Source organism: Harpia harpyja, chromosome 10, assembly GCF_026419915.1.
Source record: "Harpia harpyja isolate bHarHar1 chromosome 10, bHarHar1 primary haplotype, whole genome shotgun sequence".
In the NCBI taxonomy this organism is placed as follows: domain Eukaryota; kingdom Metazoa; phylum Chordata; class Aves; order Accipitriformes; family Accipitridae; genus Harpia; species Harpia harpyja.
In genome coordinates, this window is record NC_068949.1 from 6,200,337 (window position 1) to 6,214,679 (window position 14,343).

Below are 14,343 nucleotides of genomic sequence, written 5' to 3' on the forward strand. Positions count from 1 at the left end.
AGGATACCTTCTCTGTCCTCAGGAGGTGTTGATCAGGTTCCTCAGCTGGTGGCTGAGGAACACACTTGATGTATATCAACTAAGGTGATGTTTTAGGCTTCACACCCCTGACTTTTCGTATTCTTGAGCAATCCAGTTTTTTCAATAGCTCTGTATTCTGCTTTTTCAGCTGAGAACCCCAGCTGCCCTCCATGGTGATATTTTCTTTGGGGAATAAACAAAGCTGGAAAAAGAAATACATTTCCATCTTAGACCTGCCAGACCAGATGCTCTTGTGTTCCATTCCAAAGAAGTAAAAGGCAAGAGGGAGGGCAGCTGTTGCTGCAGCTTTTGCAGCATCCCAAGGGATCCCGAGGTGGTACAAAGGGCCTGCCCTGACTCCCGCTGCTATTAAAAACAAAATCCAGTTTCTCATATGAGTTAGATAAGTAGCTACAGCAGGAGCTGCACAAACTTTCATTAAGAATGCTTTTCCACCGCTGCAACTAACACATGCCCTGGAGATAACTGTTACTCCTGTACTGCAGAGTTAGAAAGGAAAGGCAGGAGGCAAGTGTTGTGCAGGGAGGTGATCTGTCATGGCAACAGGGGAAGCTGACATCCACTTACACGGCAAGAATGCTGAAAACAGTTTATTTGCAGGAGATCGGTGTAAGCACAGGGACTTCAAATAGCAGGTAGCATCACTGACATCAAACTGCACTTGAACACAGCTAGCTGTATTTAAATAACACTCCTCCTGAACAACACCTCCTCCCCACTGACCAGAAAGAAGTTGGAGTCACACTGGAAACATTGCTAGCCAGTGGGCTGCTGACTTCTGAGATGAACTGGACACCCTCCGTTAACACAGAGAAAATAAAGACCCTTTTTCTTAGGCTCCTCACTATTCCATAAAGCTGGGCAGTGGAAAGAGTGGCAACAGCCAAACGGCCCAGGTGTTTAGAAGAGTTTTAGTAAGTTAAAGGTCTCCCCTGTGCCCTGGGATCAGTTTCGATTTCATACATGGAAGATGAAAGATCCATTATTTGTTTTCTTGCTTGAAGCATACCAGTCAACAACTACGCCATTCAGAACTGGGGCTACAGGGATCAAGCCACCAACAAGAAAACTTTATTTCTGGGAAGGGTCAGAAGTTCTAGGATGAACAAGGCTGTACAAAAGGCAGATGCTCAAGTGAGCAAAGTGAATAAATTGTGTTGGAATGCAGTTCTAGTTAAACTGATTTAGAATATAATGAAAACTTTGATAGCAATCCATTGAAAGGGAACCACACTGCACTTGTCTTCCCTAATTAATTCCATCAGGCTTCCTTCACTAAAAATACTCTCTTTCAAAATTAAAAGCAGAAACACCTCATATGTTACTTCAAAGCAGTGCAAGAGGCAGCATGGAAATGCTTATTCTTCGATGGCAAATTCTCTTGTGAGCAATTCCAGAGTCTTGAAGGTCTCCACTGTGAAGCTGCTAAACAAATGTAAATAGTTGGAATAAGTACAGCCCCACAGAAGTAACAGTCCAATTGATGGAAAAGTATCATTATCCAAGAAGCAAGATCAGTTGAAGTGCTTCCAAAAGAGCAGCTTTGTTTTGAACATTAGCTTAGAAGTTTTCTTCACATACTACATTAGAAGAGTCCCTTAATCTGTTTTGACCTTTTGTATAGTGTAGGCCACAAGAGAATTTCAATGTGATCATGTTCTTGAAACTGAATTATTTTTTAAAGTATCTAAACTCGATCTAACTACTCATCAGTGGAGAATTTTATGTAGCTTCAGCGTTAATTACCTTCCCTGTTAAAACATAAACCTTTTTTAAGGTTCAAGTACATCTGTTTTCTACCACTACCTGCTGGTTATCCTTGTCTGCCAGATTCAAGAACTCCTGTTACCCCAATTTTTCCGGTGTAGATTTGTCTAACTCAATCTCATTCCACTTCACCCCTCTGCAGTGCGAACTCCTTGAACTTTAGCGGCATCTTTATACTTCCTAATTCTTGTTGTCCATCTCTAATCCCTGTCCAACTTGCCAGTACTCTGACAAAGCAACTTATACAACACCGATGGAGGACAAATGTGGACATGGCATAGCCATCATACCCTTCATCCACATTCATTCCATGCATTCAAGTACAGAATCTCCAATATTTATGATATTGTACTGGAGCATTTTGCAAGATATTTGTCACTTGCAAAAACAAACAAAAATTTGGGGAAAAAAACCCCCAAACATGAGTATAGATCAGTAGGGAAGTCAGCAAGCAAGCATTCATTATACATTGTCAAGGTCTCATGAATTTCAATGAAACTATGCCAATGTGTGTCTTTCAAAGAACTTTCTGTGCATTGGTCAAACTCAGTTGGCGTGGCAGTCAGATACTGAAACTCATCATCCAACAAGTGTCCAAGTCCTACACAGAAACAATTTTTGCTACATTCTGCTTTGTCAATTAAAATAACGCCAACACTTAAGATGCAAAAAAATTAAAACAAAGACATCAACTAAATGGACTCCAAACCTTAAGACTAATAATAACATCAATACTAATACTAATTTATTAGTCTTTTAAAAGCAATTAGGTATGCCTTCAGGATCAATCAGGCTTTTGTATCATTGAATACTATTTTTCTGAGTATGTTTTAAAAAAAAAAAACAAACAAAACCCAAGAACTTGTCCAATCAGCTTCTCTTCTACAAGTTATGACACTTGATTAATTGTTGCGTGGAAGCAAAAAAAAAAGAAAAGACTTGTAAAAACCAATTCTGATCTGGCAGGAGTGTGTTCTTGCTCTCTGTAAATCCAGAATTTCTACATATTTTATTTCAAATTTCTCTTGTTAAAACTAAGTCTTCATATCTAAAATAGATTTTTCATTCCATGTAAAAGCAACATGCTGAACACCTTCTAGCTACCTTTTCACTGAAAAACAAAACTAAACTGTTCAGACTGGGCTCATATACAGCTACTGCTGGCATGATAACAACATTCAGCAATAATGGAATTATAAAAATGCCCAATTATGAAATGCTTTAACTCCAAGAACTTCCGATACTGCACTGAGGAAGTTATGCATACCTTCAGAGAAAAAAAAAATATCTCCAGTAATCAAGCTGTATTTCTGCTTTTATTTAAATAAATTCAAAAAATACTTATATCCAATATTTACATATTCAATCCAATTACTCTTCAAATCCTCCTGCTTAATGAAGAACAGATTCTTACAGTAATTATCAGAAGTTCTTACAATGAAGCATTGTACTTTTGGAAAAGCGATTAAGTGTCCGCTGAACCTTTAACCAGCGTTCACAAATCCACAAGAGAACACTGCTCCTGGAATACAGTATTCCTCTATCTCCCCCTGAAGGCAGGAGCATTTTCAGAACATGTTAGCACTGGAAAAAATCCAATTTCTACCCAAGACAGTACCCAAACAGACGGCTTTTGCAGGTAAATTCACTTTGCATCTTTAAAGCAACACAAAACCAATACATAAAATGCTTTTAATTCAAACCTTTTGTCTCTTCTTCCACATACTGCTAGTCTTTCTGGGCTTCATTTCTCAATCAGCCATGTCTTCTGAATTAAGACAGTCTTTTATTCTGTTGCTCCCTTATCAAAGCCACCATGATCTGCATTTTCAGGTAAATACACTCCCATGCTCTGTAAAATGTTAGAGGTGGGTCCTGCCAGTCCAGACTGAGCACTATAAGATTCAAGCAGGTTAGCTACTAGGTTCATATCCACATCAACTGGTGTCAACTCAGTATCTTCAGCTCCAGTATCAGGGCCAGCATTTTGAGTCGTAGTTGCATTAACAGAACTTGCCTATAATAAGTATAAAGAGAAAGTTTTATCAAATTGTATAAACGGGTTTAAAAAAAAAGACAAACCACAAGAGAAAAGAAACAAGGAAACAGTTCTGCAGCCAACAAAGTTCAGTACGTTCCACGCTGTCTTGACAGACAGGAATTTAGTCACCCAATGCTCATGCCAGTTAAAAATCATCACTTTCCATTATACAGATTAAGTTCCAAGAGAAGGACAAGAGGGGGTTACTGAGTCCTGGCTCAATTTCCGATGGGAGTAATCTACTACAGGAACTCAAAAAGTCAAGCTGCAGCTGCTTGCCTTACTACTAAAACAGGGTAAAACAGGAAAATGAAACTAAGTCTTGGAAATGATGTGCAAGTTAGAGCTTAGCTAAGTTGTTGTTTTGGTTTTTTTTTTTCCCCAAAAATATACCGTGGTGCAACTGCAGCACATTTTGCTTGCACATGAGATTATTTCTTTTTTTAATAATTAGCACATGATCAGAAGACATAAGTTTTTGATCACACTACTCAGAATGACCACTTTTAGCATATTTCCTCTTTCCTACTAAAGCTCTCAAAACTATTATGCTACAAACTAGAGCTTAAGGCATACTTACCTCTTTCTTTTGGGTGATGAAACTTTTACCAACATTGGTATGTGCCAGTTCACGGTCCATCTCATTCATATACGACTTGAGACTGCCTATCAGCTCATTAGGCGATACCTTCTGGTCTTGCCTTCGATTTTCAGCATCTAGGTCTTCATCATCCTCATCTGAGAAATCAAACTCCTCCTCTTCATCCAGATCATCAGAATCTAGCTCTTCTGAGTCTGCCCCTATGTATTATTTTGTGTCAGTACAGATAGCAAACAAATCAGTGCAGTGCCCATGGGTGATCAGAAGACCCAGGGAAGCCAAATAACCGTGAGATATTCTGACAAACAAAACAAAGAAGCAGTCTCACCTAAAATTCTGTCTAACGCTTTTGTAAAAGAATCTACGTCAAAGGTAACATGGGATTCATCAGATGACCTGAAATATAAAAATATTTTTAAATAAATAAAGCTTTTATGCTTGCATAAGACTGACACAGGCATAAGCCATATGGCATACTGATTTCTCTTAAGCCTAGATTAAAGTTGGGACATTTAAACTGATAGTCTTGGAAGTGCTTAGAAGTCTGAGACCTGTATGAATTAGAAATGAAACAGCAAGTGGAGGAATTCCTGACATGAAAGAGAAAATAAAACCAACAACTTTAATTGTTTGTCATGGTCAAACAAAAATTGCACTGAAGACAACCAAAATAAGTGTGCCTGAATCCTTCTGGAACAAAGCAGTGGTGTTATACCTTAGACAAAGATTTAAAAAGCTGAGAATCTCTGAGGTCTCCTGCCTAGAAAGAACACTAGAGGCTTCATTCTGGTCTCTCTTTAGGCTTGGTGATTTGCCTTTTTTTTGTGGGTGGGGTTTTTTTTTAGTAACTGAAAAAACCCTACATTATAACTCAGACATTGATACTAACACTAATTAAAAAGGGTCAAACAGTTAAGAGCACAATTGAGTAGACCCTTATACACTTGATAAAGCTTACATAGCATTGTTTTCTCAATAGTAAAGCTATTAAAAAGAACCTGGACAATAAGCCACTACCTAATGCTTTTTTTTTTTTAAATTAAAGGCCTGTCCACACAACATTCACACACACTTTCTTAACTCCAACAACTAATCTAGTGACATTCTGCTGTTGTCCGAATAGTTAAGTATTTTCAGTTAGCACTTTTCTTCCACTGTTGGGAACAATGAGAGGGATCCACAGTGATTCTTTTCTGCTTCTAGGTGTACAGTATGTGCTTCAGTAGTGCAAAAACGGGCCCAGTATATTCAAAATACTAATCTATAGGAAATCTAAATACAGCTGTACCACAAAAATCAACAGTCTTAATTCACAGAGACAGAGTCCCTCAACTTAAGTTTCATTTTTATTTCTGCACAGCCTCATCAGAAGAATGTTAGCAGTCTGAATAGTTAGTCCTTCATGGCAGAAAAATTTCAGTGCAAATGAACTCGAGATGTACATTTTAATAACAGTGCTAAGAACTATGGTAATGAACAACAGTAAGCCTTCAACTTAAAAGGGTTAAAAAAAGTTTTACCTGCAACAGTGTCAGAGTGGTCACCATGCTGGTTTAAAAGCCACTACATATTCACTACTGACATGGGTTTGTTTCAGGCCTCTGCTAAGTAGAACACTTTCAGACTTCGATTCTCTGCATTACAGAGCCAACCAAAGGGCTGCAGCAGAATGAAAACACATTTTACACCAGACACCAAACTTAAAAATACTACTACCATGGCATTTCTGCTCCTTCATGCGTTGAGACTTTGGATACAAAAGCCTTCATACTTTCAGCAACTGCTTCCAAGTCATACTTCTGCTCTTCCTCATTTGAGGAAGGAAGGGACTCATTTCTTGCCTCCTTCAGCATCTGATCTAGATCATCTGGTGTAATCTCCAGCCAACTGTCATCTGAAAGAATATAGGACATATTTGTTATTCTGCACAAGTCTGTTAGCCCACAAGGCCCAGTCCAGATGGTTGGGAGTACTGCTAGCATTTTGTAGCTTATTTTTGCACTGCTAAGTTTTCATGCTCCTACTGGGTAACAAAGGGCATAAGGCAGGGAGAGGCTGAGAAGAAGAGAGTTCAGATTTCATTTTACTACTTCAAAACTCTGCTTTATATGCAGCTTCAAACTAGCAGATATTGCTCTAGTCACAGATAATCCTGCCACTAAATGAAGGAAAAAAACGCTAACACTATAAAGAGAGAGCCAATCCAACCTTCGACTATGATCATTAACACTGAATGTTGGATTTGTGTGCTACTGCATCATTCAGAAATGACCTGTACTGCACAGGTACTGGCAACAACTACACTTCTGTCAAATGAGTGAAAAAAACCTATTATATAAAGTTTATGCTGGTCTTATACTGGCCATCAGAGTAGACCAGATAGTAATTAACTTTGTATTGTCAGTATTGGAATTGGTTTATTATTATGGAATATTTAAGTACTTTCTGTCTGGTAGACAGTTGACACAAAGTACTTGATCTGGTGTAAGTGTGCATGGTGTTACTGATCTAGTGGTACCAAACCAGAAACGGGATTGCATATCTTGCCAATTCACAGTCCCAAGCTTTGTGGCTTATACAAATGAACTGGTTGACTCAATCTTAAATGATGGCCCATGAATAACACTTCTAGCAGTCACAGGATAGGAGACAAACTAAGTAGATACAGAGACTGGTACGGTGCTGTGAACATTCACCCTCTCTCCCCACAAATAATAATTTGTGATAGGAATAGTCCACACCCCCCCATTCTCCTCACCATCCTCTGGAGGAAGACAAGCTGCTTCTCTCTCAAATTCCTTCAGATCAATGGTTGTTGTGTGTAGCAATGTCAAGATTTCATCACCTGGGCTCACCTCAACAGAGCTAGAAGAAAAAAATTCAATTTACTGAAAAGGATTTTCACTAGCATTGCAATGCCAATGGCATCATACACTCTACGTGCAGGTTTTCACTCAAACTCCTCATTATTCCTTCTGTGCAAATATGTAAAAAAGATAAGTTAATTTGGGGGAAGTACCAGAATACTACACCAATAGTATTAGCCAAAACAAGACACAGTCAATTACTGTAATTCCTTGTTGATGGCTCCAAAGCCCATTTCTCATGTTTCCTTTGTTCTTTATATTTATTTTGTCTTGGTAAACATTAGGACTGCCAGATCCCAAACAGCACAGACTGGAAATTCAAGCAACTAACAGTCAAGATATTATGAGCTGGCAAACTCTCAGATATTTTGGTCATGATTTATTTTTTGGATTTGATCTTTTGCAGAAATCTACAGCCAGCTGCTTGCCATGAGTAAAGGAGACAGATTACTCCATATTTATTATTCACTGGGATTGCTTTTCAATGAAAACTTTTACACAAGTTCTATAGCCAACCAACCAAATGATGCTTTTCAGCTGCCTCTTAACCCACTTGGAATAGCTTAGCATTTTACAAAACCAAGATAAATAGTTACTCAAGCAATAACTTCTACTAGTGGAAAGTTTTCTAGAGGAATTAATACCCCTATGTCCTAACCACAGCACTTACGTTAAGTGTACAATGGAGAAAAGTGTTCAGATTTCTTGTAACAAGTATTAAAAAAGGTAAGTTAAAGTACTTGTAGGTACTGTGTATGATTACTCATGAATTTCAGGTAGCTCTTACCTTTCTGGCTTGGTAACAGATTGCTGGAAGTAATCTTCTGCCATATGCAGCAGTTCCAAGTACTTAGCAGATCCTTCCATTTCTCCCTATTTAATGCAAGTCACAAACATGAATCTAAACAACTCTCCCTCCCCTTTCTTTTCACAGTCAGGCTTCATAACGATGACTATCTGTCACACAGAAATGTAGTGCTGAGAAAATCGAAACAAGTAAAACTGCTTTGCCATGTATACTTGGAACAGAATATAGGAGATGGGCATGTTTTCACAGTCAAATATCAACTGAACTTTTATGCTGCAATACCATACAGTGTACACTAAAAACAATCAAAGACAATACTATGATTCCCACAACAGGGTGGATTTACCATGCTCAGGTTACAATTGTACAGGAATTGTGAATGAATCTCTTGGTATTTGGGAATTATCCACAGAAGTGGCATTGCAATACTGTAAGAATATTCCCCTTTTCCCGTATTTAAAAGATATTAACCTAAGCATTCTGATACAGTTGTCCAACTTTATAACCTTCAAATAAGTAGTTGATTTATGTCTAATTAATATACTTGAAATAAGTAGTCAAAGGCATCTTTTAAAAAAACCAACAAAAAAACCCTACAAACCCCACAGAAATCACACAAACAAAAATACACTTACATGAGCCCAAATGGGTCCATGGGTGTCGAGTACAGATCTTTACAAATATTTAATTCTAGAGGTATGCAAATGAAATGTAAAACAGTGAAAACAGTTATACTGACACACAACCACATTGTGGTTTCCTTTATTCAAGTGTATTTCCCCTTTCTTTAGATGAATGAATTCATCCCCAAATCCTGCTTTTTGCTTTTTAATTTCCAAAAGAAATTAATTAATTTCAAAGGGGAACAAACTGCATATACCTCCATGAAAGACATTCATTCATCTTCCATAGACAGAATCATTAGATTTCTTGCCCTGCTGTAACTACTTACACAAGTTCAAGAGCTAAAACATGTTTTTCCTGGAATGTTTAAAAGACACACACACACACTACTTCACCTTGAAATAATTTTTTTCCTTCAGGCTGCTGAGGAATCTCACCCACAGGGGACTGCTTAACACATTTCTCTTGGAATCAGGAGATACTTTGCTGCACTTGGAGCACAAAATTTCAAAGCCATGAGCCTATGTAAGAGATGCAACAACAAGAGGTTCTCAAGATGTGACAAATTTAAGTGCATCTTTAAATGACTCCATAAAGAACTGACTATCATTCAGCTCCTGATGCTGCCATTTGAGAAATAGGTGCCAAACCCAAGTATATGTCAGGTAGCAGTATCTTGCTTTGGAAGTTGGAATCTGTCTTTCTGCAGCAATAATGGATCATTTTGACTTTGCCAAGTTTCTCTACATAGGCAAAGCAACCTAGAAGACAGATCTATAGTGCACAAGCTACTCCTCACATAAGCATGAAGACTTTACCTGTATTTATAACCTATGGAAGTACAAGAGTGATCTATTCTGTAAAAGGAAACTCCCAGGATACCATACTTCCAGAAAAATGGTAACTGCGAATTTGCTCGCATTCTTCTGTACAATCAGGCAACTCACAAGCAAAGAGTCATTTCTCGGACATACGTAAACAAGCAAACTAAAGACTAAGTACAAAATACATAATACATTAAATATAATTACCAGTTTCATGCCCAGTTCATAGGCTTTGTATTGAGGATGAGATGGGAGGGGCAGAGTGTATCCACTGCGTCTATCCGGAACAAACTTCTGCTGCACCAGTTGTGCATATAAACACTTTGTGAAAGTAACCTGAAAAAGCCAGAGCAAAAGAAAAACACTCACTGCAGTGTGACTGTGTTGTGTATAGGCATCAACTTTCCACCAGTCTTATCTAAATTTTGTTTTAAAGTACCCATATTACAGACAATACCTGAGATTGTATTCAAAATACATCTTAGATACATTTGCCTAAGACAGGTTGCCTTTCAGATCTGACGAAGCACATTCCAAGTCGACTTCTCTAAATAAACATGAAGTTCATTCAGTCTAAATACATTAGAAAAAATCCTCACTATTCATGCCAACAAGGTATATTCTGAAAAATTTAAGGGCTCTTTTCAATTAACGAAACCAAAGCTGAGATTTCAAAACCAGTCTAGAAGTCTGAAATTTTACTCCGAAGCTTTTTTTCATGAGTCTAGGGGTAAAACCCTGTAATGCAAATGTATTGGATACAACACTCTTTGGACAATGCTCATAAAACACTTCATAAAAAGCTTTCACAGAGCTGTGTAAGCACAGCTGAGAAGGTGAAAAGCCTTGGAATGAACAGCTAGGGGTAGTTAGGAGCAACTCCTTTATGTTGGCTGGCAGTGCTGTCAAATGGCTCTGATCATAGAACTAGATCAATTTACTTAGCAAGCATTTCAGCAGAGGAACTATTAGCAGTAACCTCTGATTGCAGAAACACTTATCTCATGACTAGCCATTTGAAAGTCTAGCCACGTCAATCTGAAGGCAGAAAAGCTATTAATGCAATGAACTGGAAATTCATGTCTAGCGTCAAAAGAAAAAAAATAAATTGGAAAACATGCTATTTTAAAAATTAAATCCACATATTTATATCCCTTGACCACAGAACCTCTGTCAGTTACAGAACCTAACTGATGAGTTGCATTAGAAGGATCACTTACTACAGTCATCACACGATTGTCCGGAGGGAAAGTTTGAAAAGAGCGACATGCTCGTAAATCTACAGGATCTCGCAGGTAAAACGCCTGGACTGCTGCAGCCACCAACGAAGGGCGCTGCCTCAGCACTGCCACAATGCCTGCCGGAAGGTAGCAGTGGGCTCGGTGAAATGAGGCCTGAATTTTCTCAGGATACCTGTATCATACAATAGCAACATAGTGTATTAAGTGTATTGCAAGCCCAAACCACTCCTTTTTAATTATTATTCCCATTTTCACTTTAATATTGATCTATATTATGGGCCAAATGCCAGAAGATTATTCTAAACTAAAGTTAAAACTCAGCTAACCTAACACCTGGAATGTCTGTTCACATATATACATATATGTAAATATACACAGCTAATAAAAATTTAATCCCCACATTGGTAAGATGAATCACTGTGAACTTGACTAACATGTCCAGCTACACAGTATCCTTCACCGTACTGAGTGGAGAAGTCATCTGGCTCACACTGTCAAATCCTTCCAAAAAATAACGTACAGTGCTGGACACACCTGTAACAAGCTGATGCCCTGAAAAGCGTGCTGGTTCTACATTTTAGTTCGCAATCCTCTTTCTCCCCCCGGCAAAGGGCTCCTAAAAGCTCTCAGAACTTTCAGATTTTTCAGTGCAAGAAGTGAAGGAAGTACAGTACAGATGTGAAGGAAAAATAACTCTTGTCATTCTCAGGTGTGGCATCATAGCAGTGAACCACTTTCAGAGCTGCCAGATCACAGTACAGCCTAGAGGACATTGGTCCCCCTCTTTAGAAGAATGCCACAGAAAAAACTCTAGCTGCTGGTTTCTGAAAAGGAAGCAACTTTATCACATCTAACAGGAAAATGTTTGACTACAAGAAAGTTCCCCTTACTGTTGCAGAAGACCAAGACAAAACACGCACATACCCACTGATGCGTTTATATACTGCTGTTCTAATGGGTTCTGCAGCCAGGAACTCCTCTGAACAGGTGGATAACAGCGTTAACGCCTGCGAGATTGTTGGACTGGCAGCAGATAGGTCGCATTCCTGCTTGTGAGTCTCTGACAGTGGAATGATGTGCAGTTCTCCTTTGTAAAAGAACACCTGGCAGATAGTAACATTCACATCAGACAGGATAAGAACAGTCACACACTAAGCAATGGAAAATTTAATTTCATATACAAATGCATTCATTTAAACACAGAAAATACTGAAGTACAAATAGAGAAATAATACAGGAAACAGCATAATTTTTTTTTAAATGGGAGATGAGGTAAATGCAGATGCCAGAGACCACGATCCAACCAGTAAATAAAAAGCCCTATTGTAACTGCAACAAGTTTGGTCAAATATATCTTGTTTCCTTAATAACAGAAATACCAGAAGTTTCTCTTCAACTAGAGATTTGCTTCAGGAGAATCAGACAGCATAACCTAACTGCTGAAGAATAGGACAGGGACTAAAAAGCATTATTTCAGGTGCTACATGTGACCTCTGTTGGTTCCTGATCCTAAGAAAAGAACCGAATGTAACATTATCAACTCCCTCACTCTGTCTGTTCCCTCAAACAAAAGGAAAATATGGCCCCGATAGTCCAGACACAGGTTTGCAATTCATTTTTGTGTTGCGTTCTGCCCCTTTTCTTTTTAAGAGTCTTGTGGTAGGGAAAAAATAAAAATTAAACAAATCTTCGCTAATGAAAAAGTAAGTTCTTTCCTTTTAAATGCATTGCCACGAAACTCAGTGACATAACTACTAGCAATCCTCCACAGTGAGGAGATCAGGCTGCAGGCTCTGGGTGAAGGAGTCCGCTCATTAATTCACCTATGCCAGACCCAGTCTGTCCCCCTGCAGCATCAGCAATGCTCCAGTCTTGAGGACTCCCCGATCTGAGGGCAGCAAACCCTTGTGCCTGAGCACTCGAGAATATGGTAGAAAAAATCCAAGTGGCTACAGCAGAGCTAGAAAGCTCAGGTGGATCCAAGAGTGCTCCCGAGGAGAGCAATATGGAATGTTTGTATTACACTGCCCAATACATTCCATAGCTCCCATGTTATCCAAGCTTTCCTTGCACTCCAATAACCTAGAAAACGGGAAGTTGGCCAAACTTACTGATTCTACAGATCAATCAATAGCATGACAGCTTCACTGCCTTCACATTTGCCACCATGATTAGCAAGTTTTAAAAAGTTTAGTCAGCTCTGCATCGTGGAACAACTCTTAAAGAATGATTTATGTGCAAGAGTCAGATCTAGCTGAACAACACAGACTCACAGCCTAGCAGTCAGCTCTCTAGTCTCCATATGAATGTTATGCCATTTGTATGAGAACAGAGTAGTATAAGAACTTTCTCTTTCTTCTTTCCGTCAACAAACCAATTCTAAAAGAACTACTTGCTATCTGTAACCATTTCCCGATATCTCTACTGCAGTTTCCCAGAACGCACTCACTCTACATAGCATTCCGCAAGAGCATGCAGAGCAGAATCGAGTATCAGAGGTTTCCAGTGGTTAAGTCTCTCATTCAACGTCCGCAGCAAGCATAAAGAAGCTCATCAAAACCAGAGTGAAAAGAAACTGTGCTAAAAAACCCCATGCTGTTAATTAAAACAAGTCTTGAGCCCTGACCAGAAGCTTCTTCAGTAGTGAGGGAGGGATGGCACTCTGGGCTTTCAGTGGCAGTCAGACCACTTGGCTAGATAGAGGTGCAAGAGAAAACTCCAACCGGTTGGCCAATTGGTACAGAACTTTTACTCACCCTGTTGTCACTATTCTCAGGATTCAGCCACTTTGGGAGAAAATCAGCTGCTTCTATCAAGAGGAACTCACCATCGTTGTCATCGATCCTGGCCAAGGAGAAACCAGTTTCTTACCAGGGAAAGTATCGCACGGCACAATAACGCGCGTTTCTGAACCCAGTTAGTAGGGGCAGCTTCCATGCCTGCGGTTTTTTTTAATACTAGGACACGACCTTCCGTCAGCCCCTGTCAGGAAAGGCGCTGCCCCCTCGCACCCGCCCGCCCCCCCCCGCCGGGCGCCTCAGCGGGGCCCGCCGCGCTGCCTGGGGCCGTTACCTGGCCGCCAGCCCCGGGAACTCCCTGGTGATCTCCCGGACGAGGTAGACGATGAACCACTCGTCCTCCACGTTATCCCCGAACAGCGTGGTGCCGCCGATGTGCGCCGGCGTCTCGCCTGGCCGGGGGCAGAGACAGGAGAGGCAGCTCAGCCCGCCGCGCACGCCCCCGCTTCCCGCCCGCCGGGCCCCCCCCTCACAGCCCCGTCCCCTGAGGCTCACCCCGCGGCGGCACGTAGCGCAGGCGGAAGGGCTGCCGCTGCCAGATGTAGGCGGCCAGCAGCGGCGCGAAGCGCACCACGATCCCCTCGGCCCAGCGGCGCAGCAGCGCTTCGCCTCCCGAGCCCGCCGCCGCGAAGAGGCGGTAGCACACCGCGTCCTCCGCCGGCGCGGCCCGCCCGATCCCCTCCATGGCGCCGGGTCGGGCCGAGCCGGGCGGCGACGCTCCGCCTCACCG

The 14,343-nt window shown here is 40.5% G+C and overlaps 1 protein-coding gene across 1 annotated transcript; it reads right to left on the reverse strand.

Annotated features, from left to right (window-relative positions):
- Nucleotides 1–3,106: 3,106 nt before the first annotated feature.
- Nucleotides 3,107–14,336, reverse strand: ECD (ecdysoneless cell cycle regulator). The gene is made up of 13 exons (XM_052799220.1): nt 14,109–14,336; nt 13,888–14,005; nt 13,572–13,659; nt 11,740–11,918; nt 10,795–10,987; nt 9,782–9,910; nt 9,146–9,271; nt 8,106–8,191; nt 7,210–7,316; nt 6,168–6,345; nt 4,780–4,847; nt 4,431–4,651; nt 3,107–3,826 (listed from the first exon to the last, which is right to left on the reverse strand). The coding sequence occupies exons 1-13, from the start codon at nt 14,296–14,298 to the stop codon at nt 3,596–3,598; spliced, it is 1,914 nt and encodes a 637-aa protein (XP_052655180.1). The 5' UTR covers nt 14,299–14,336; the 3' UTR covers nt 3,107–3,595.
- Between the last annotated feature and the right edge of the window lie 7 nt (nt 14,337–14,343).